This window comes from Leucoraja erinacea, chromosome 20 (genome assembly GCF_028641065.1).
Source record: "Leucoraja erinacea ecotype New England chromosome 20, Leri_hhj_1, whole genome shotgun sequence".
In the NCBI taxonomy this organism is placed as follows: Eukaryota; Metazoa; Chordata; class Chondrichthyes; order Rajiformes; family Rajidae; genus Leucoraja; species Leucoraja erinaceus.
Genome location: NC_073396.1, coordinates 19,248,515 through 19,273,469, shown reverse-complemented (window position 1 = coordinate 19,273,469; position 24,955 = coordinate 19,248,515). Strand labels below are relative to the sequence as shown.

General features: G+C 44.7%; 1 protein-coding gene across 2 annotated transcripts; it reads left to right on the top strand.

Annotated features, from left to right (window-relative positions):
* The first annotated feature begins 268 nt into the window (after window positions 1-268).
* Window positions 269-24,548, top strand: sbk1 (SH3 domain binding kinase 1). Of its 2 annotated transcripts, XR_008725110.1 has the most exons (5): window positions 269-961; window positions 4,963-5,159; window positions 14,262-14,464; window positions 17,150-20,428; window positions 23,717-24,548. XR_008725110.1 is itself a non-coding variant. In XM_055651499.1 (4 exons), the coding sequence occupies exons 2-4, from the start codon at window positions 4,970-4,972 to the stop codon at window positions 17,936-17,938; spliced, it is 1,182 nt and encodes a 393-aa protein (XP_055507474.1). In that variant the 5' UTR covers window positions 269-961; window positions 4,963-4,969; the 3' UTR covers window positions 17,939-23,473. The 2 variants fall into 2 exon arrangements, 1 of the variants encoding a protein (XP_055507474.1); XM_055651499.1 differs by lacking the exon at window positions 23,717-24,548 and having other exon boundaries at window positions 17,150-23,473.
* The last annotated feature ends 407 nt before the right edge of the window (window positions 24,549-24,955 follow it).

Here is a 24,955-nt window from a genome sequence, read left to right as displayed (position 1 = left end):
CCAGCAGTCAAAATGTAGAAACAAAGAACTGCAAACGCTGGTTAATACATAAAAGAACACAAAGTTCTGGAGTAACTCAGCAGGTTAAGCAGTATCTATGGAGAACATGAGTAGGTGACGTTTGGGGTCGAGACCCCACTTCAGGCAGATCGTAGTGGGGGGAGGGAGATGAAGAAAGCTGGTAAAGGGGAGAGGCAGGACAGAGCGCGGCAGGTAATAGGTAGACACATGCGAGGGTGGGGGGGGGTGACAGAGTTTGGATGTTTATAGGTTAACAAATCAAAGATGGAACTAACACTGGCAACGTGTTGAGGAGAGGGGGGGGGGGTTAAAACTTGAATGGGAAGGGCATTAGGACCTAGGGTTGTGAAGAGAGGTATAAGGTTTGGAATTTGCACTAGGACCTAACGTTGTTAAGGAGGATGTGTTTCGACTGGAATGGGAAGGGGAAGGGCACTAGGACCCGACGTTGTTATTGGAGGATGGGTTTAAGACTTGAATGGGCAGGGCGATAGGACTCAAGCGCCGTGAAGGAAGGATGGTTTGATTCTTGCATGGGGAGGGATGGTGTGGGGCGGAACGCGATGTGAATGAGCGGTGCGTGGACAGCGAACAGAGCGGCTGTTGTGGTCAGTGGGCAGCGAGCGGAGCGAGGTTGGCACCCGTCCTGCAGCCCACGGGGAGGGCAAAGCCTGAAGTTTGCCCTAGAGAGAGAGAAAGAAAGAGAGAGAGGGGGGCAGCAGCAGAGACTGGTCAGCAGGAAGAGGGGTCGGAGCAGACAAAGGCGCATCGCCAGGACCCTGGTTGCCGGGTGAGGGGAGGGGGAGCGCGGTCACTCTCACGACCACGGCCCGCCCCAGCGAGGCACCCCTCACTTCCAACTGGGCAACAGACAGGAAAGGCTGGTCGAGCCGAGGGAGCGGGAGCATGTGGAGGAGACTCGGGTGTCGAGGACCTGCAGGTGAGTGAGAGGGAGCGGCCGAGCTGCCGCCGCCAGGTGCTGGCGCCGAGTACAAAGGATCGCCTCCGGGCTCCGCTACTGCCCGGGACAGCGGCTCTCGGTGGGAGGCTGTTAGCGCTCGGTGGTAGCGCTGCCATTGAGAATGGGGACGGTTTAGAAGCGCCGTTGATTCAGCGACGCGGGTCCCTGTAACCGCGGTCCGGCGACTGTCGCTGGATGGTTTGCTGCTTCCCAGCGGCGGGGTGGGGGGTGTATTCCTCCGGGCACCACCCTCCACCATGTGTCTGCCCCTCAACTCGAGTCGCACAAAGCACGGTGTACCCTCGCCCAGTCTATTGTGTACCAGCAATGACAAAGCGCGGTCAGAGTTGAACACAAGCGTTGTCCGGAGACAAACGCAAAAATACTGGAGTAACTCAGCGGGTCGGGCAGCATTTGTGGAGAAAATTAATAGGTGACGCTTCGGGTCTATAGACTGAAAGTAGAGGTAGTGGCGATTGTTTATGTAGACCAGATTCTGTCATGCCTCTATCGTATCATGAGAGGCTTTCACCCACTCGCTGTCAATGGTCTTCCGAACTAGACTGAGCCTCGACATGTGTCACATCGAGTTCACTGTCCAAAGTAGGACTGTGGCGAGGTCCAGGCACAATGGAAGTCTTGCAGCCACGTTGATGTAAACACACAATTAATGCACATAAATCACACACATTTTCTAAAAGAAAAAAACCCGTGCAAAATACAATAAGAAAAAAAAATCTAAGCCCACCGTAGTACAAAGAGGCGAGCGAGCTGTGGTGTTCGGTTGCCGAGACAGGATTGGGTATGTATGTGCTGGTTGGTTCAGGAATCTAATGGTTGTAAGAAAGTAGCTTTCCCTGAACCTGGTGGTGTGGGGACTTCAAGTTCTCAGGCGTAAATATCATCAATAATTTATTTTGGCCGGACCACATTGAAGCTACGGATAAGAAAGCACACACACACCAATGCCTCTAATTCATCAGCAGACGGAGGAAGTTTAAAACAGCTCTTGCCAACTTCTGCAGATGCCCCGTGGAAAGCATCCTATCGGAATGCATCACAGGTTGGTCTGGCAAAATCTCTGCTCAAGACTGAAGGAAATTATAGAGAGTTGTAGATGTAGCCCAGTCCATCACGCGGGCCATACGGGCACCATCCACTTCATAGTGCCTTAACAAAGCAGCCAACATAAGCAAGGACCACTTGCACCCTGGTCATTCCTGCTCCTGTCATACAGAAGACATAACATCTTAAAAGCACATACCAAAAACTAGAGTGTAGTCCTGATCTTCCAGCCTACCTTATTGCAGCTCTTACACTTTTCTATCTGCTCTTTCTCTGTAACTGAAATATTATATTTTGATTTTTTTTATCTTTGCACTACCTTTTGTACCTCAGTATGGCCTGGGTGTACTCATTTTAGTTTAGTTTAGAGATACAGTGCGGAAACAGGTCCTTCGACCCAGTGAGTTCGCACCGACAGCGATCCCCGCATTTTAACACTATCCTACACACACAAGGGACAATTTACACTTATACCAAGCCAATCATCATATAAACCTGTACCTCTGTGGAGTGTGGGAGGAAACCAAAGATCTCTGAGAAAATTTATGTGGTCACCTGGAGAACGTACAAACTCCATACAGAGAGCACCCATAGTCGGGATCGAACTCGGGTCTCTAGCGCTGTCAGGCAGAGCAACTCTACCGTGTGCAACCCTAATACTCATTATACTCGTGTATAGTATAATTTGATTGATTAGCTTACAACGTTTTTCACTGGTTTATAGTTATCACATGTACCAAACCAGTGTCATATAGGTGTTTTAGTGAGTGGGGAGGGCTGTATCTATCTGTGATGGACCAGACTGAGTCACAGCAGTAACAAAAGGGTTTCACCCCCTCCTCCCCCCTCCCCCCCAAAGCCACCTCTCTGTGCTCTCTACAGATGCTGCCTGACCCGCTGAGTTCCTCCGGCACTTTGTGTTCTGCTCAAGATTCCAGCACCTGCAGTTCCTTGTGCAGATTCATCAGCATCTCGGGTTGGAGGAAGGGCCTTGTCGAGTGGACACGGGACTTGGTCAGGGAAGACCAGATGCTGCCTGATCGGCTGAGTATTTCTAGCGTCCTATGCTTTCTCCCTCCACCTCCCCAATATATTTATCGACCGTTTTGCACCAATCTGCAGTCACATGCTGCGTGGAGTTGTTGATTAGTAACATCAACCAATCTTGGTCACTGAGTCCACACTAAATGAGCAGTGGAGCACTGCGAGCCAAAGGTCCACCTGTTTATCTAACCACTAGAACATGAAGCAGATGTTGTCTCTCAATTCCCCCATCCATCTCCCAAGACATTATTTTCTGAAGGAATGCTGTTGACTGCATCTGAATGAATGAGTGTTTCCCAACAGTTTGCCGAGTGGGAAGGCTCATGTCAGTCAGAGAGAGAACTCTGCCACAGTGCATCTTTCACTGCCTACAATGAGGGCTGGTGGGAGGCTGATGAGCTGGGAACTGGGTGAAGAGGGCCACTGTTCCAAATATTTGAAAATCTCAACTGCACCAAGGGTTAATGGGGCCAATTAAATCAGTGGCTGTTTGATGAATGCACTGAATTTCAAATACTCTCATTGAAACTGGCTGATGCAAGAAATAGAATTATGCCATGTCCTCTGAGAATGTAAGTGTGGAGAGAGACAGACAGATGGAGGGGCTCCAACTTACACTCCTGTCTCTTTTCTAGTGGTAAGTCATTAATATGAAGCTTACCTATCTTTGACCGAGATAGAAACTGTTCCCCTTGTGCTCAGAGGCTCTGTTGCAGCCTCCTTCCTTTCCGAGCCACTTTATCCTTGTAGTGCCATGTAGGTCGGATGTGTCCAGTCACTATACCAAAGGGACAATACTGGTAGAGCCGTTGCCTGACAACGCCGGAGACCAGGGTTCGATCCTGAACTCGGATGCTGTCTGCGTGGAGTTAGTACGTTCTCCCTGTGGCCATGTGGTTTTCTTCTGGGTGCTCCGGCTTCCTGCCACATCCCAAAGATGTGCGGGTTTGTAGGTTGATTGTAAATTGCCCCGAGTGTGGATGAGAAAGTGGACAATCAATGGTTGGCATGTACTTGGTCATCTGAAGGGTCTGTGTCCATATCGTTACTCCACGTCTCAAGGCTAGGACAATGTATGGACAGTCGTCCGGAAGGAGGTGGAGTGTAGGGAAGTCCTGGGTGGAGTGAGGAGGAAGTTAAAAAACTGCAGGTGCTGGTATCTTGAGCAAAATGCAAAGTATTGAAGAAACACAACAGGTCAGGCAGGCAGCATCCGTGGAAAGAATGGTCAGGCATTGTTTTGGGTGAGAAAAGTCCTTGCCCAAAATGTCATCTGCCCATTTTCTTCCACAGATGCTGCCTGACCTGCTGAGTTCCTCCAGGGTTTTGTGTTATGCTCAGGGTTCCAACATCTGCAATCCCTTGTGTCTCTGTCTTCCAACGAAATAAATCCAGTCCAGATACCTAGTCATTTGCATGGCCATCCTTCTGCCTCCTCAGAAGCTGCCTGGCTTGCTGAGCTCCAACAGATTGTTTTTTTGCAATTATTTTTTAATATTATTTTCAAAAATTGTGAAGATCGAATGGTTAAATCTAACTTCACTTTATAATCACTGGGACAGGTTATGGGCTGGTGTCCTTCTGCCTGCCTGCTGTTACCAGGTTGTGTTCCAATGACCCCAGAGGATATATATTGCACATGTACATCAATGGTTGCCCAAAAGTAAACTCCCCCACAGCAGATGCATGTGGTTTTGTGGATGAAATAAAGTTTTAATAGTCTGTTGGTAGCAAGGAGCCTGGGGTGGTAGAAGAGAGGGAACAACCTGCTACTGCCCAAGATGGTCATTGTGTAAAGCCTTTTAACCAAGCTGCTCTCTCCAACTCTACAATGGTCTGCTAACCCCTTGCTGTCCTTTTGGCCCTTTTAGTGTTAGGATGAGCGTTTGTGGGGCTGAGCAGGAGCCGCCTCGAAGCTCGTACACCATGGTGGGCGTGACCGACGAGGCGCAAAGCCTGACCGTGCGAAACCTGTCCACCTCCGACATCCACAAACACTATGATTTCATTCGAGAGCTGGGAAAGGGAACGTACGGCAAGGTGGAGCTCGTCATTCACAAAGTTACAGGTAACTTCAAGCATCCAAACGCCAATGATCTCCTGCTCAGCGAGCTGTTTGCAACCCACATACGGATCTCCAGTGGGTGCTGCATTTTAGGATGGATGCCATGAGTTTCTGCCAGATCCCTGTTCCAGTAGTGCTTATCCTGCAGGGACAGACCTCGAAGGAGCAACTGCCATGTGTCAGAAGCAACAAGCAATCTGCTGGAGGAACTCAGCAGGTTGAGCAGCATGTGTTTTGTTTTTGAGGGGGTGGAAGTGTTAAAGTTTGTAGAAAAAAACTGTCTATCAGGTTGGAACAAAATGGACTGAGGATAAAGAGGAAAGCCAAGTGGCTAAAAACAAAGTGAAGAGAAAGGAGTGACTTCCCTTGGCAGAGATGTCAATAACATATGAACAGAGATGAATGTTGATCGGAAAGATTGGAGGACAATTCAGAGGATGGTGTGGAACTTGCAGTCTGACCAGGCGATGGAAGGAGAAGCCCTCATCACATTTATATCAAAATATTTGGAAACCTATAAGTGAGAGCTGGGAAGTGGGATAAGCCTGAGGTTGGTTTTGGCCAGCATGGACACGGGGGCTGGATGGCTGCTTTGAGTTCTGTGCTTTTCTAGATAATGTGGGTTGTTACAGATGTTATATAATATTCTGGGAAGCAAAGTAGAAGGAGGTACTGATTTATCCCATTTATGTCCCCCACTGTCTGGGTCATTTTTTTCTTTTTGCAAGAGCCCCAGGGATCAACTAATGGGAACCTTCACCGATGCAATAGCTGTTTTCCCAAAAAGCCACCCGCTGCTCTGCTCCTGTACATTTATGTCATTCTCTGCTTCTTCTATCTTTCTCCTGCTGCCTCGCTTCCACTGTCTGACAACACTTGTCACGACAATGGGGGCTTTGTGTTGCTGTGCTTGGAGCTCACTGTATCAGAACACAAATGTGTGCTTTGAAAGGAGTGTAAGCCAGCATTTGGGCAGAGAGCAGGCGAGGATTGGAAGGACAGGATGATTAGTGGGTTGCAGAGACATGCTGGAGGAAAGTGAAAGGATCTCGTGGGAGGGTTAATAGATGAGGTTAACGGATCCTGCAATAGCGTGGCTGTGGGATTGGGGGATCAGGTGGGTGAGCAGATGGATCCACTGAGATGAGGTTTAGGGAGTGTGGGTAAATGGAGGGTCTATCTGCTAGTGGAGTATGGATGTGGAATAGGATTTGTTTGTAAAATAATAAGCAAGCCCTTTGGAACTGAGAAACTGAGCACAGGGCAAAGGTCACAGTGGACACAGCGACTGGACTGGGTTGAGTTTGGTGCTGCATTTCCTCAAACCGTGATCAGAGCTGAGTCTATTTTTAATTTCTTTCCTCTAGCTTCTCTACTTTAGCTAAGCAATTCGGCACATTTCAGAGCCAAAAAACTGTGAAGCGGTCAGAGTTTGCCTGTGTTCAGTGTCTCAGTTACAAAGAGCTTGTGTTCGCTGCACCGCGAGCCGCTCTTGGTGCTTTCACTTCCCCAGTGCTGTTGTTGTGAACAGTCTTGTCTCCGCTCAGCCCATTGTTCACACTCTCTCTTTAGCATCGAGCTGGGTGCTCGCAGTTTCCAACAAAAGCAGCTAGAACAAAACTCTTTTGGAAGGCAGCAGCCAAGAGTGGGATCATACAATCAACTCCTGTGCTGCCGACTATATTATGAATCGGCCAATTCCTTGGCTCTGTTTAATTAGCCTATTTTTCAGTGATGTAAGATGGAAGCTGTATGTAGGTCAGTTTGTTTCCTCCTGATATGGCTACTGCTGTAACCGAGTGTAGGGAATGCTGGAGATCGATCCTGTGAAACTAAACCAAGCGGTAGATTCTATATTTAACCCTCTGCCTCTCTGGCCAATTCACACACTCTAATCCCCATTCACCAGGAGTAAACCAGGTACCAGAGTGGAAAATAACGCTGAACAAGATTGTTGCTGCTTCCAAGTCGCAAGGTGTGGGTTAGTCACAGCAGGGATTTCAAAATGTAAAGAGTATGAAATAACAGAAGGAGGAGAAACATTGATACTTTCTTAAATCCAGTCACTCTGCAAGTCAGTGTTCATCAGTTTGCTGCTAATGTCAGGCTGCTTGTGTACAAGTTCGCAGAAGCTATTTTTATATAGAGTCCTGCCTGTAGGTTTAACCTGTGACACAAGCCCAGTGTCATCTCCTCATGGAGAATGGTTCTTGAGCAATGAACCCAATCAGCTGCGCATCGGCAAACCTGAAAGCAAGTGAGGCATCTCCATGACAGAAGCATGGCATCCCAGAGGGGAACATGCTATTTGTGACGTCTGTCTGACTGTGGGGAAGGTTGTCTTTAATGATATGTCAGTGGGACAAGTTGCAAGAACATAAGAAATAGATGCAGGATTAAGATGTTTGGTGCCGTGAATCTGAACCGCCATTCACCAGATCTTGCGTCTCAAAACTGTCTTCCTGCATATCCTTTGTTGCTCTAGGATCCATAATATTATTGATCTGTTCTAAATCTCCACATTTGCCCAGGGTAGGGAATTCTAAAGATTTACCACCATCTGAATGAAAACATTTGTCCCTAAACAAAGTGCTGGAGTAACTCGGCAGGTTAGGCAGTATCCCTGGAAAACATGGATATGTGACGTTTTAGGGCAGGACCTTGTCTTCAGTGCTGAAGAAGGTTCCCAGCCCAACGTGTCACCTATCCATATCCTCCAGAGAAGCTGCCTGATTTGCTGAGTTACTCCAGCACGTTTTCTTTTTCTGTAAACCAGCATCTACAGTACCTTGTGACATCATTTCTTATTTCAGTCTTAAATGGCTTACCCCACATTTTGAAACTTTGCCCCCACACCCCCCCCCCCCCCCCCCCCCCCCCCCCCCGCCCCCACCCACTTTTCAGCCAGGGAACACATTCCCCCCTGCATCTATCCAGTCAAACCATGAGATAATTTTATACATTTCAATGAGGTAATTTCCCATTACCCTAAACTCAAAAGAAGAGGCTTAAACCTTAACTTCTCTAAACAGAGACATTCTCAGGAACCAGCCAGGTGGATCTCAGGTGAACCCTTTATGGGCCTATTCCACTTAGGTGATTTTTTAGGCAACTCCAGGGGACTAGTTTGTCGCCACGTGGTTGCCGGGAGTCGTCTCCGCAGTCGCGCAAAACGTCGTGGCGTCTTTCTGGTCGCCGCTAAATTGTCAACATGTTGAAACATTTTTGGCGACAGTGGGTTTGACGCTGTCGTAGGTTATCGCCAGGATGTCGTAGGTTGTCGCTGGTTTTTCGGCGACCTGCTGTGACTATGACAGTCGCCGGCAGTTGCCTAAAAAATCGCCACGTGGGACAGGCCAATAAGTAACAAGTATGTGCAAACTGTACACAGGGCCCATCACGTGACCTACTACATGCAGGCATGTTTGCAACCAGCAATAGGAATCCTTCTATTCTCTTGCACCAAAGAAGTTTGGTCAGTAGTTCTGCAATTTTCATCCTTATTTCTCTATCGGTATAATCTGAGCTAATGCAACTGACTTTAAACATGGCATTTCCAACACTTCCTCTTTATTAACTTCTAGCCTATTCGCCATCTCCACCACCTCTTCTTTTACAGTTGAGTGAGCAATGCATCATCTTTTTCCTTTCTAGAAAGATGTAAAGAATTATTAAATTCTTCAGTCAAACCCTCTGCTTCCATGAGTAAGTATCTATTTTGGTCCCAGATTGTAGGCAGAGTTGGAGACAATTTATGTATCTTTTTAATGTTGGCTGTTAGTTTACACTCCTTGCCCACTTGATATTTTCACTGAGCTTTTGATATTCAGCCTGGTTCCCACATATATTAAACTGGCAATTGTCATGCAGCCTGCATTTTGCTCCCCCCCCCCCCCCAGCCTTTTTGTTTTGTTTTGCTCTTCCTTTTGTAAATGGGGAACCCTGACTTGTTCCCTTTCCCCAAGGAATATGTCTAGCATATAATCACATAATCCGCCTTCAAATAGCTATGGTTCCATTACAGCTTCACGGGTCCGCCCCAGGTTTTGAACCCCGATGTGTATAGCCCGTACATAGAGTGAGCATTCAGGACGCAGTAGGGATGGATTGGCTGGCTGCTGTGGCCTGTAGACCTATTGTTTGCCATGTGGGGACTCTGTTTGTGGCACGATCATTGCACCTTTTAGAGATATCTGAAATGGTTGGGTTAAATACCCTGATTTACTACTCGTGGTCAGTTCAGTTTAGTTTATAGTCACGTGTACCGAGGTGCAGTGAAAAGGTTTTGTTGTGTTTCCCAGTCAGCGGAAAGACAATACACAATTACAATTGAGTCATTCACAGTGTATAGATACATGATAAGGGAATAACTTTTAGTGCAAGGTAAAGCCAGCAAAGTCTGGACAATGATAGTCCGAGGGTCACCAATGAGGTAGATAGTAGTTCAGGATTGCTCTCTGGTTTTGGTAGGATGATTCAGTCGCCTGATAACAGTTGGGAAGAAACTGTTACTGAATCTGGAGGTGTGCATTTTCACACTTCTATAATGGAAGAGAGGAGAAGAAGGAGTGGCCAGGATGTGACTCGCCCTTGATTATTCTGCTGCCCTTGTCGAGGCAGCGTGTGTTGGCCTAGATTTTTATTTAAATATATTACTGGATGGCCGCACTTCCGATTGACAAACTGTTTGGATTACAAAAAGTTCTCTGGATTGGAACCCAAATGTAACCTGCAGTGAACCTGTACCATGGCCGGATCCATTCTTAATCCACTAAATTGTTCCCTCCCCAAATTGTGCATTCTTCCTCTAGCCTGTAGCTAATCCTTTTCATTGGTTAATATCACGTTATTAAAAATAGGTCAAAGTATGGCTGGAACCCGTATACTTCTCACTGCCTCTGGGGGGAAAGCAGCTGATATAATCTGGGACCACTCACACCTTGGTTGTTCTCTCTTCTTCCCTCCCATCGGGCAGGGAAGACACATAACCTTGAAAGCACGTACCACCAGATTTTAAGAACAGTTTCCTCTTGCCCCTTGAACGGACCGCTTATAATCTACAAGGAAGAATTATTGACCTTCCAATCAATCCCATTGCGGCTCTTGCACTTGTCTTCTCTGCACTTTTTCTGTAGGTGTAATATTCTGTTTATTTTCTCTTAGTAAAGATCTTGTAGCAGGGCATTAATAAAGAAAAAATCAAAGTAATTGGGCAAAGTTAACATGGTTTTATGAAGGAGATACGTGTTTGGCCATTTTATTGAAGTTCTTTGAAGAATTACCAGGTACTGTGGATGAGGTGAAAGCCATGCAGATATTCTGATTTCCAGAAGACCTTTGATGCAGCAACTAGGGATACTATCAAAAATAAAAAGCTCAAAGTGCAAGAGGTTGCACTTTGACATGGATAGTACAATGGCTGGCTAATGATAGAGTACACATACTGTAAATGGACCTTTTTTCCAGTAGGCAAGATGCAATGAGTAGTGTTCCACAAGGATTGGTGCTGTTTTGGCTTTTCATGAGTATGTAAGTGAACTGGATACAGGGACAGACTGCACAATTACTCGTTCTCCAATCCTCATCTCATCTCATCAATGACAGCTCCCCATCGCCTTCAATCCCTTGACCTTTCAAATATTGAGAGGTGAGCCCAGTTTAGTCCATGGGCAAGGTAAAGAAAGCTGATAACATCTGGTTCATCACATACGATAGCAATCAGTCTAGCCCAGAAGGAAGCGTTCCCAGAGATTGAAAGGCAAGTGCCTCGAGCAATGCAGCAAAGCACATCGGAAGTCACATGCCTTCTGTGGATAAATGAAATTGCTGTGATAATTTGGCAACACAAGCAGATGATGCAGCTGCCTGTCTTAAAAAAAAAATTACATGGCTTATTGGTGGAAACAGCAGATCTCAAAAAACATAATCATCAGGGACAAATAAGACCACCTACTGATAGCAGTTATAGAAGAAACACTCCGGATGGAACACCACAAATAATTCCTCAGCAGGGAGCTGCTTGAAGAGGAAATAACCATCGGGGAGGCAGTGCAGATTTTTGATATGGATACAGATAGCTACACAAAGCGAACCTCACAACCTCTCTATCTGAAAGATTGTCCAACCTAACAATCCTTCAAAATTGGGGAATGTCCCTGGCACGGAATTATTGTCAGTCATACAACACAGAAAAAGGCCTTTTGGCCCAACCTGTCCATGCCAACCAGGCTTTGCAACTGAACTAGTCCCATTTGGCCCAATTCCCTCAACCTTTCCTATCCACTTACTTATCTGATGTCCCTAGATGTCACCATTGTACCCGCCTTTACAGCTTCCTCTGTCAAACCATTCCATATAGCACACCTGGACCACGTTCTTCCCTGGAATAGATGATCTCTTGTGTCTCTCTTAAATCTCTCCCCCTTCACTTTAAGCCCATCTCCTCTAGTTATGGATTCCCCTACTCTACGAAGAGGACCATCACCATTGACGAATGACCATTCTCCTTATCAATGCCCTTCATGGTTTAATAAAGTTCTAAGGTTGCTGGTCAGTCTCCAATACTCCAGAGAAGAAATACCCAGCCTATCCACACTCTCCTTTTGGCTCAAGCCTCCAATCCTGTAACAACCTGGTGAATCCATTCTGCAACATTTCCAGCTTAATAAACTTAATAAAGTTCTTGAAATTCTGGAAGGTGAACCGCTCAGGTTGGCATGTCAATCCTGATCCATCTAAGCATGCTGGTCTGGGAAAGAGAAAATGTACGACTTGAATGGTCAAAGGTGCATTTAACAAATGTAATAGTTGGTTTGGTATCTCTTGCATTTTGTCGAGTAGAAATGTGGTCTGTGCATTGATGCATTGAGCAAACAAAGAATTGTTCCAAGATAATCTAGAGCACCTTGGGGATAGCTGATAATGTTACAAAGAGCAGGGATTAACGGGTCCCTTTCAGAATGACAGGCAGTGACTAGTGGGGTACCGCAAAGCTCGGTGCTGGGACTGCAGCTATTTACAATATATATTAATGATTTAGATGAAGGGATTACAAGTAACATTAGCAAATTTGCAGATGACACAAAGGTGGGAGGCAGTGTGATCAGTGAGGAGGATGCTATGAGAATGCAGGGTGACTTGGACAGGTTGGGTGAGTGGGCAGATGCATGGCAGATGCAGTTTAATGTGGATAAATGTGAGGTTATCCACTTTGGTAGCAAAAACAGGAAGGTAGATTATTATCTGAATGGTGTCAAGTTGGGAAAAGGGGAAGTACAATGGGATCAGGGGGTCCTTGTTCTTCGGTCAATGAAAGTAATCATGCAGGTACAGCAGGCAGTGAAGAAAGCGAATGGCATGTTGGCCTGCATAACAAGAGGAGATGAGTACAGGAGCAAAGAGGTCCTTTGGCAGTTGTACAGGGCCCTATTGAGACTACGCCTGGAATATTGTGTGCAATTTTGGTCTCCGAGTTTGAGGAAGAACATTCTTGCTATTGAGGGAGTCCAGCATAGGTTCAAAAGGTTAATTCCCGGGATGGTGGGATGGTCATATGCTGAGAGAATGGAGCGGCTGGGCTTGTATACTCCAGAATTTAGAAGGTTGAGAGGGAATCTTATTGAGACATATAAGATTATTAAGGGTTTGGACACGCTAGAGGCAGGAACCATGTTCCCGATGTTCGGGGAGTCCAGAACCAGGGACCACAGTTTAAGAATAAGGGGTAAGCTATTTTAGAAATGAGGAAACATTTTTTCACACAGAGAGTTGTGAGTCTGTGGAATTCTCTGCCTCAGAGGGCAGTAGAGGCAGGTTCTCTGGATACTTTCAAGAGAGAGCTAGATAGGGCTCTTAAATATAGTGGAGTCAGGGAAGATGGGGAGAAGACAGGAAATGGGGTACTGATTGTGGATGATCAGCCATGATCACATTGAATGGTAGTGCTGGCTCGAGGGGCCGAATGGCCTACTCCTGCACCTATTATCTATTGTTGTCAGAAAAGAGATGGGCAGTTTTCATAACGCATTAATACAAAGATTTATTGACAGAACATTGTAGAACAATGCACAGAATGGCTAAAACAAAGGAGGGACAGGTGCATGGATGAGAGAAAGGTTCATGAAATATGGTCCAAACGCAGGCCAATGGCACCAATTCAGAGTAATAGGACTATACAGCACAGGAACAGGCCCTTCAGCCTAACTCATCCATGTTGACCGAGTTGCATACTTGAGCTCGTCTAGCTTGCTTGTGCATGGCTCATATCCTCCTCATCTTTCCTATCCATAGAACATAGAATGGTATAGCATAGGACCAGATACTTTGGCCTAAGGTGACTGTGCCGAACAAGTTAATCTCCTCTGTTTGCATGTAGTCCATATTCCCCCATTCCCTGCATATCCGTGAGCCTATCTAAAGCCTCTTAAATGCCACTATCATATCTGCCTTCACTACCATGTTGCAGGCACCCACTGTGTAATAAATAAACAAATAAACATGTCCCACCCAGCTTTTAAACTTCACCCCTCTGACCTGTTCCCCCTAGAAGAGATTTTGACTCTCTATCCATTCTATGTCTCTCACAATGTCTCTTCAAACTCCAAAGCTCCAGAGAAAACAATCAAAGTTGTCCAACCTCTCCTGATTGCTGTGTACACCATGTTGTTGGTGACGGATGACTGACTTATTCCCTAGAAAACTAGCACTGCAATCTCAAAGTACTGAGTTGTGTGAAGTGTTTTGAGATGTGTTGTTGAATAGGTAATGTCCACTGCTCCAGAATAAATGATGCATAGTTATCTCTCTTTTAGAAGGTGGCAACTTTGAAGAAAACCCAAGTGGGTGATAGGTGAAGATGGCATCTTCTAACCTGTAGTTGCTGTGCAAATAGCCATTCACACTACAACCCTTTCCTTGGCCCTATGCCTATTGCATCAACTATCACTTGCTTGTAGTCACCGCAAGGTTTGGCTTTTGTTGTAAACTAATGTCAAATAAATTGCATGCTTTTAGCCAAGCAGGCATTGCTGCCTCACCCCTCTGCTGCATGGCGAGCCTTTCAGATTCTGTTCTTTACAGCTGCTTTCTCTCTGCATCTCTCTGCAGGAACTAAAATGGCTTTAAAGTTTTTGAATAAAAATAAAACAAAGCTGAAGAATTTCCTGAGAGAGTATAGTGTCACGAACAACCTCTCCTCCAACCCTTTTATCATCAAGGTCTTTGACGTGGTCTTTGAGACGGAGGACTGCTATGTGTTTGGTCAGGAGTACGCTCCAGGAGGTGATTTGTTCGACATCATTCCTCCCCAGGTGAGATGCCAATAAATCCCAGAAATCTTTCCAATCGGGATATTAACTTAGTCATAGAGTAGTCCTGCACAGATACGGGCCCTTCAGCACAACTCAAACATACCAACTATGATGACTGCCTGTGTTAATCCCATTTGCTGAAGGCAGATCCGTATCCCTCTGCTTATTGCCTATCTAAGTAATCATTTTAAACATTGTAATTATCCCTGCCTCTACCATTTTATCCCTTTCTCTGACAGCTTGGTCCATATGGTCCATATGACCCTGTGTGTGGGAAAAGCTGGCACCCCTAAATCTACTTTGATTTTTTTCCCCCCTCTCATCTTAACCCACGCCCTCTAGTTTTAGACCACTCCAACCAAGGGAAAAGACTCTGACTATGCCCCTTAAAACTTTACAATATGTAACAAAATCGTCCCTCAGCCTCTCACTCCAGTGAGAATAAACCTAGACCATCAAAAACTCTTCTAAGTAAAGCTCTCCATTCCAACCAACATCTTCTGAACTCTTTCATGCCACCAAATCCTTACTGGTTGGTGACCAGAACTGTACACAATACTCCAAGAGTGGCCTGGCCAATGTTTTGTACAGCTGTAGCATGACGTCCCAACTCTTATATCAATGCTTGTGCTGGCAAGCGTGTGAACACCCTGTCCATCTGTGTTGCAGTTTTCAAGAAACAATGAATATTCTATCTGTGGTCCCTCTGTACATCAACATCACCAAAGTCCCAACCATTTTACTATACATGTCCTGTTAGTATTTGACATGCCAAAATCCATCACCTCAGGCATGTTTGAGACAAATTCCATCTGTCCCTGCTCTGTCCAACTTTCCAGCTGTTCATGGTAACTCTGTATCCTTTCGCAACCTCCTTTTCCAACTTCTGCTCCACGTATCAGTCTGTCTACATTCTACTCCGAGTCATTATCAATGGTCCCAGCGCTACACCACTGGCTACAGACATGCGGTCAGAAAAACATTCCTCGATCACTACCCCTTGTTTCCCACCACAAGCCAAGTTTGGATCCCATATGCCATCACCGCCTTAATCAGGCCACTGAATAAGACCTTGTCAAAAGCCTTGCTGAAGCCCATGCACATCATTTTGTTACCATTATTTATCAATTAGCTACCTCAAAACAAAACTTGATTAGATTTGTGAGACAGGATTTCCCCGACACAAAACATATTGTCTCTTAATTGCCCCCGAGCCTTCCCAAGGGAACATAAATCCCATCCATTCATTTCTCTGCTACTGATGCAAGACTCACAAGTGTAATTTCCCCGATTATCTTCACTGCCCTTTCTGAATTGGATAACATTAGCTATCCTGCTGCTAACCAAATTGCAAGAATCTGCATCCAAGCCCCAGCAATCCTCTCCCTTGCTTCCCAGAACATCCTGGGGTAGATGCTGTCAGGTGTTGGGAAGTTATCCATCTCAATGTGTCAATATCTCTGGTCCTTCCTCTGTCCTGATACAGACATTATCCAGATTATCATCATCCCCCTCCACATCCCTCTCCATGTCCTGCTCCTTATTACCTATGAGAAGTGTTCATTTAGGATTCACTCGTATCCCTTGCTTCCCATAGAAAATTTCCCAGAGGGGATCCATTCTTTCCCCAGCTACCCTCTTGCTTCTAATATGCCTGGAATTTACCTTAATCCTGCTTGCCAAGGCCATTTCATATTCCCTTTTTGCCCTCCTAATTTTTTTTGCGTTCTCTCTATCATCTATTCACTATAAACCTCAAAACCTGACGGATGCTTCCTTCCTATTTGTTTCGCCTTTCAGTTTCTTTTGTTAACCAAGGTTTCCAACTCGTACTATCTTTGGTTCTTGCTCTTACAGGGACATGCTGAATCTGAGCTCATTCTATTTTGTCTTTAAATGCCTCCCACATTGGATAAAAATAGCACAAAGTGTTGGAGTAACTCAGCGGGACAGGCAGCAATTCTGGTGAACATGGATAGGCGACGTTTTACATTGTGACCCCCCTTCAGACCCGAAACGTCAATTATCTATGATCTCCGGAGATGCTACATGACCTGCTGAATTACTCCAGCGCTTTGTGTAATTTTCTGTAAACCAGTATCTGCAGTCCCTTGTATCCCCACTTATTGGATATTATTTTGTCTCTAGTCGACATCCCCATCTTTCACCTGACCTAGTCCTGCTTTGTACCCTTGAAATCGGTCCGCTCCCATTCATCATCTTAATTCCAGGTCCAACCTTATGTACAGCATTTCCACCCCTACTTTGAAACGTGCAGAACTATGGCTGCTGTTTCTAAAGGGTTCATCCATAGACATTTCCAATGCTAGCCCATCCTCATTCCCCCCACTACTATAATCAATAGGCAATAGGTGCATTCGGCCCTTCGATCCAGCACTGCTATTCAATGTGATCATGGCTGATCATCCACAATCAGTACCTCATTCCTGCCTTTTCTCCATATCCCTTGACTCCGCTATCTTTAAGAGCCCTATCTTGAAAGCATCCAGAGAACCGACCTCCACCGCCCCCTGAGGCTGAGAATTCCACACTCACAACTCTCTGTGCAAAGAAAGTACAGATTCATCCTCGGCATAGTTGCAGAGAACTTTCCTTGAAAGCACTAAAGCCACGGAGGTGGGTGCTGGGACTGGTCGCATCTAACCATTTCCTCTTTCTGTGCAGTTGGGTCTGCCGGAGGACACAGTGAAGCGCTGTGTTCAGCAGCTGGGTTTGGCCATTGACTACATGCACAGCAAAAACCTGGTGCACAGGGACATCAAGCCAGAGAACGTTCTCCTGTTTGATAAAGAGTGCAGAAGGGTCAAGCTGTCTGACTTTGGGATGACACGCAAGGTAGGCTGCAGGGTGAAGCGTATCAGTGGCACCATCCCCTACACCGCTCCTGAGGTCTGCCAGGCAAACAGAACTGAAGGCTTTCTGGTTGATTGCAGTATTGACATCTGGGCATTTGGTGTGTTGATCTTCTGCATGCTGACTGGAAACTTCCCCTGGGAAGCTGCCCAGCCCTCTGACGTCTTCTACGAGGAGTTTGTGCAGTGGCAAAGGGGTCGCCTGAGTGGATTTCCCTCCCAATGGAAAAGATTCACGGATGGAGCCCTCCGGATGTTTGGAAGGTTGCTGGCCATTGATCCAGATAAAAGGTGTTCTGTCAAGGAGGTCTTTTATTTCCTGAAATGTGACTTAATGGCAGAATTGAGAAGAAGGGCTTCTTATCGATGTAGAACCCATTCCTCGGATAAATCCGCTCTGTCGGCAGCCAAACGTGAGGGGCCGGCTCCCAGCATGCCAACACCTTTGAGAAGAAGCCTCCTGTCAGAAGCACCAGGGTCCAGGTTCACATCCGTGTCAAATGAGTTGAGTTCACAAACATCTGGGAGCAGGCTGGATGGAAGACAGGACAAGAGCAAAGGACGAATGATTGGTGCTACGGCGATTGAAATCTGTGTTTAATCTTCTAATCCATTAGTAGGTGTGCACTGGTGTAGCGAGTTAGTCAGGTAATATTTTGAAACCTCATGCAAGTGGGTCCTTCTTCAAAGTCAACAGAAATGTGTAATATGTTGAAACAATGTAGATGGACTCACTTGAGTTGTGCAGAAAGCTCCACAGCCCCAAGTCACAGACTGCTTCAAAGGTGCAATCTCCTCTTGAATGAGTGTGGGTGGAAGTGGGCTGGGAACAATATTTAAATTCAGCTTGTGGATTAAAAACACTGTGTCTTGACTGTGGGTCAAACTTCGGACAGGTCCAGCTGCTGTTAATCTTGAGCGTGTAGCGCAGTACAGTTCGTCCCTGCCTTATCCAACAGGCCATTCTTCAAAGTAAATTCATGGGGTAATTTGGTTACAAGAGGGTTCACAGCCAGATCTGCCCTCTGACACAAACACGCATGATCTTGGGTGGGTGACCGAGAGTAACAATGAAGATCCATTGTAGCAGAGTACAGAGGCTGGTGGGACCAGAGATACTCTGGCCTCACCCAAGGAAGCTCTTGGGAAAGGTTTAAAACACAGTGTACTAATTACCATGACCACCACTTTTGAAAGCATACAAAATATTAACGGCCTTGAAATAAGCCATTTGGCTCAACTGCCTCATCATCCAGTCTCCTTCCATCTCCCCTCTAAAAGCATATCACATGTTTTTTGCTCTAATATCCTTAATTGTTTTAATTTCAGTTATGTTATTTGTTACAACTACTCTCTGGGGCAGTAAGTTCCATATACTCTCTGTATATGCATTTAACTTTTGAGCCCTTCTTGTTACTGGAATACCAACTAGTCAGTTCCCAGATGTTTATGGTCTCTCAATCTGGTCTCAGTTACAATAGGAAACATTTGAAATGGACTCTTTTTAAGAATGTTGGTAGATTTTCCAAGGGTGTTAACTTGGGGTAATTTTTATCACACTAAGGTTTACAATTAATGCTGCACGTGGTGTGATGCAGTTGGCAGGATGCTTGTCATGCTGAGAAAAGCAGTAATCTTGGTTTAGTGTATATAGACATTACTGCATTCAGCCCCTATCATTATTTTTTTTCTAGCAACTTTTTCCAATGTCAAGCCTGCCACTTTGGTTCCTAATCTCTGAAAGTATTAGAATTCTAAAATCCCAGGATGATTACGGCATGGAAGAAAGTAATTCAACCTTTTGATTCAATCCCATCTCCATATAAAAGCCACCGAGCTCGTCTCACATCCTCTCTCCTTAGTCCTGCAAATTCTAATTTCTTAGACATTAATCCTGCTCCTTTCAAAATGCTGTAATTGAAGCTGCCTCAACTACCACCCAAGAGTGGATTTTAGTTTGTCCCATAATCAATGGGTTTTTTAAAAGTACTTGTCACTTTTGATTCTCTTGCCAATCACTTTCACGCTGTGTCACCTTGATTTTAACTGCTCTGCTGGCGGGAACAGTTTCTTTCTGCCTCTTCTATACTTTTCACGACCGTCAAAACCCCCCTAACAGTTCTGTTTGTAATCTCCTAAAGCACTGTTTCTCAAGTCTGTCTAAAATCCTTTATCCCTGAAATCATGTTGTTAACTCTCTTTAACACCCTCTCTATACGTTCACATCGTTCCTGAAGCAAGGACACAATACTTTAGTGGTGAATGAACCAGTGTTTATGAAGGTTCACTGAGACTTCTTTATGTGAACTTTATGCCTGTATAAAGCCTTGGTTACAGGATGCATTTTGATTCACATCTTGTACAAAATTATCCACATCCGCACCTCATCTCATCTCTGTTCTTTAGAATTGGACCCTCTTGTTTGTGCCTCTTTTCTTTGTACCAAAATGTAATACTTCACGTTCCACAGCATTAAATTTAATCTGTCATTGAATTCCCCATTTTATTAATCTCATTGACATCTGCAACTGTGCCCCTCACAGCTCATTGTCTCTGGGTTTTCTTGTAAGCCAATGTCTTAACCTTTCCCTCTCCTCTCCCTGATCTGCTTCCATCTGCCTATAACATAAACACTTTTTTTCTCTGATGTTTCCACCTATTACCTACCATCTCATACCTACCTATATATACCTATATACACCTACCATATATAGGCTTCTACTTTCCTACCATCCTCCCTCGGCACTCAGCCCCAATGCAGGGACTTTACCCAAAATAAATGGCAGGGACCTTGGGACTGCGGATATACAGAGAGACCTTGGGATGCAAGTCCATGTTCCCTCAAAACGCTGACACAGTTAGATAGGGTAGTGATGAAAGCATTTGGCATGCTTACCTTTACAGCTGTATATTGAGCATAAAAATTGGGATGTCATGTTGAAGATGTACAAAACATTGCTCAAGTCGTACTTGTAATATTGTGTACAGTTGCAGTGCTACACCACAGGAAAAATGAAAGAGTGCAGAAGAACGAGGTGCCAGAGGACGTAGTTGAGGCAGGCAATATAACATTTCAAAGACATTTGGACAGGTGCATGGATAAGAAAGTTTTAGAGAGATACGAGTCAAATGTGAATAGGTGGAGTTAGTGCAGATAGGGTTTCTTGGTTGGCATGGGCAAGTTGGGCCGAAGGGCTTGTATCCATGTTGAATGACACTAAGATTCACTGAGATGTTGCCTGGATTGTCAGCCCCATGTCAAACGGGTCATACAACAAGATCAAACAGATGCTGGATAAATCCTGCAAAGTACCATCTCCCGAACCCCACCCTCACAAAGATTGATACTGAAAATGAAATTGGCAACTCATGGGGATTCGACCCCTTGCCTATCTCATTGCAAGGGAACGTTCCCCTGGAAATAATGTTGTTGCTGCTTAATTGTGTATTGAGTCACTGGAATCTCTTCTGTTCTGGATTCTGCTGGGCACCAGGGCAGCATCGTGCTGTGTGAATAGGCGGCTGTCTGGTGGGAAAATGCCATTGGCACTGGCTTGCATGAAGGTGAGAGAGCGACTTTAGATGGACAGGAAATGGGATGGAAGATGACATCTGGTAAAAGTGAGCACCAGGCAAAAATTTGCATAATGAGCTATTTGTGTAGCTCACAGTTTTAAAATGGGAATATCAAGTAGATCGCAATGTTTAATTGCAGTTCTGTAAGATTATGAATTTTTACAATTAGATAGCTGGGGTAATTAAAACAGTCATTAATACGCCTCACTTGTGTAAGTGTTAGATTTGTAAGTGCTATTAATTCTAAGGATTTCAGTAATGTGTAACAGTTAGTCTGTGAAAATCTCATACTGTATCCATTTGACTGTGTAAACCTAGCAGTAGAAGTGCAGAGAGGCAACCAGGAGGGAACGAGTTATTTGTATTCCCCTGCAAGAGGAGACATACCCAGAGTGAGGTCCAGGGGAAGGGTCTCTGTGCAGACTGGTACTGCATTAACACATGGAGCTCAAATGTTTAATCTCATTCCTGTTCACTATGTAGCATGAACAGGGTGAGTAGAAAATTACAATGATATTAACAATATAATAATCCAAGTATAATGTTAGAAGCACTTTTTAAAGGGGGTGGGGGAGGGGGGGTGTTACAAGAATTACCGTGGCTGCTTCTCTGGTCAAATGCTGTTGTGTCTTGAAGTTGTGTGGCCCACAGTTATCACTGCAGCCCCAGTGGAACACATTGCATCATATCTTTGGCCACTAGGCACTGAACTTTGACTGGGTTGCAGTATTAGTAAAGGGGTGAAGAGAGAATTTTAAATAGAGCACTTTGTGTAGAGAGGACTATAACCTTTAGTGCTGCTACAAAGGGCAGTGGTCCTTATACGTTGTGTGTGTGTGTGGTTTGCAATAATTTTAGAAATAGAGCTTTTGTAGATCTACCGATATAACAAGGCTCCTTTTACCTCAGTTTGTGCTAGTATGTACATACCTCAATCTCGTCGTGTTAGGAAGAGAAAGTAAATACATCAAATGTAACTAAGATTTAACAAGTAATTAGAATTTTTGGTAATTTTGTTCATATTGCAGACATACTATAGCCTTTGTACATTGACATTGTTTCCTGATCTGTCTCTGGATAAAGATAATCTTTCCTACCAATAGCATATTGCCAGTTTATTTTCACCTACTTCTATGCACATTTCCTTTTTTTAAATTCAGTGTATGTTCAGTGGAATCCTCTTTCAATGAACCCCTTGTAAAACAGGACTGAACAAGAGAGTTTTTAAAGTACCCACTGTTCCACAGGTTATACTGCCCACAACACGGACCCCACAACTGTCCTATCCCTCTCCATGGTGTTACAGTGGACAAAGTTTCATTTTGAATATACCATTTTTAGTTTATTGTCATGTGTACCAAGGTATAGTGAGACGATATACCTGCCCTTGGTGTGTTTACAAGAACACAAAAAAGGCTGCAGGACACGGCTGAATGACGCCTCCAGCCAGCCCTACCACTCGATATGATAATGGCTTTTCTCAACTCTTCTGTGCCACATCCCTGTAACCCTCAATTCTTGTGTTGTTCAAATATTTATCTACCTCCACATTAAATATCTCTAATGATCTGGTCAACCATCCTTGGGGGTGAGAATTGCAGACATTCAGCACTCTCTGAGAGATGAAATCCCCATGCCTCTCATTTTTAAATGACTGGCCCCTTATTTTGTAGCTACGTCCCCTTGTGTGCGACACTGCTACTAGTGAAGCCCACAGTGGGCTTCCCTCTCTATAACCCAAGTGCTGTGCTTGGTTTGGTGCTATTTAACAAAGAAAGTCAGTAATGTGTAATTGCTCAATTTCAGGACTAATATCCTTCATCTTTCGCATGTGAGCCCACGATATTTTAGACTGAGGAATATGTAATCAATCAGGTGAGGGCACAATAAGGATGCAAGGGAATCCACAAGACTACTCCACCATTCAATAAGATCTTGGCTGATCTTTTACCTCAGAGTCACGTTCTGAACCAACCATTGATCAAGCTGGCCTGACTATAGCCAGTAACTGTATACCACCATCTCCTTGGATAGAGAATTCTACAGGATCACCATCATCTGGGTGAAGAAGTTTCTTCTACCCTCTATTCTGAATGCCAGACCTCTTATTCTGTGGCTTTAACATTTAGTTTATGAATAGCTGGGGCCCCTGCACCAATAATCTCTGGTTTCCTGACCATTAACCAATATAGTCAATCTATGCCAATTTATTACCCTCACTACTTGTGCTGTAGTTTTATTTATTTTAATTTACATGGGATGTTATTGAAGACCTCCTGAGATCTAAATGCACCACATTCAGTGTTAGCCCTGCCAGTCACCATCCTAAAAACGAACGGATTTGCCAATTAAAATGTTCTTTTCAAAAATCAATTTTAATTCTACTCAATCTATTATTTCTCAAGTGCCCTGTTACCACTTTAATATTAGCTTCCAGCATTACCCACTACGGATATCAGTAGATCCTTTTTTAGGATTTGGATTAGTTGACGGCCTTTTAAATGACTTAAAATGCATATGAAGTTGAGCATTAAAATACAACCTTGCTTCAAAGGAAAAATTAGTCTGAATCACATTCCTTATGCCCCTGTCCCACTTAGGAAGCCTGAACGGAAACCTCTGGAGACTTTGCGCCCCACCCAAGGTTTCCGTGCGGTTCCCGGAGGTTGCAGGTGTTTGCCGGAGGTTGCAGGTAGTGGAAGCAGGTAGGGAGACTGACAAAAACCTCCGGGAACCGCACGGAAACCTTGGGTGGGGCGCATAGTCTCCAGAGGTTTCCATTCAGGTTTTCTAAGTGGGACAGGGGCATTACTCTCTCTCCTTCTAACCGAGATTTTCTGGCAAAAAAAAAAAAAGAACTCAAACTCTGAAATCTGAAGAAATCTTGGGATTGATATAATCACAATTTCATGTTGGTCTTTCTCTGGTTAATATCCTCCTGCCTTGGAAGTTGTTTCTCAACTACCTGCCAGAGAGGGTGTGATGATGGTTTACAACCATTTATTGTGTTCATGCCAACGTGGAATTTCTAAGTGGGATTACAGGGGACTTAATTAAATCAAAACCCTTGTCGTAGATGATGATGAAAGTCCATTTGGTTTAAGGTGTAAATTCCGACTTTGCAAAGTGAGCAAGTCGGTCGTTTTGTATCAGGTCATGTTCGTTCTCCACGTAATTCAAACTGTTATCTAGTGAGCGTAAATAATAATGGCCATTTGTCCCCAAAAGTACTAGTATATTCTTCCACCAACAATGTAGCAGATACATATAGGTAGTAAGACACATCCCAATATTTGTATTATGTGCTTGGTAGGATGTTCAGAGATTTCAATATCCACCTCAACTGAGCCTGTTGCCGTTACACAACAGGATGTCAGTCAAGCCCAGGGAACTGCTGGAGCCCTGGCTTTCTAATCAGTCAAGAGCATGTGCTGTCTGAAGACAGTTAATGCAATAATAATCATATGCAATTGTATCTCGTTGTACACTGATATATGCGGAATATGATCTATTGATATATCCTTGAGTGTCCTAGAATGTAAAGTGCCCATTGATCTGATCTTAGTAGTGATTCTGCAGATCTGTGCAATGTTTCCATGTTTTGTTGTGAATATAATAAAACTATTTGGTTTGAACCGGTCTTTTGTGTACTTATTTCTAATTTTAAAAGGAATCTGGCAAATAGAACAGTTTGCAAATTAAAATCTGAGCTTCCAGCTAAGGGGAAAGCATTGCCTAGAACAGCCAAAGAACTCAAAGCAACGAAACTGCAGAGACTGCGCATCTGAACCATAAACCAAACATGATTGGGCAGCATATGTGGAGCAAGAACCAATTAAAGTTTTGCATTCTATCAGTCCCTATTTGAAGCGGTTCTCCTCTCTTCGTTGGGAGACCATCTCTCACTGCTCTCCCCCTCTGTGAACCTATCCATGTTCTCCAGAGATGCTGCATGGCCCACTGAGTTAGTCCAGCACTTTGTGTCTTTTTATGTAAACCAGCATCTGCAGTTCCTTGTATTTCCTATAGTTTCACGTTACTG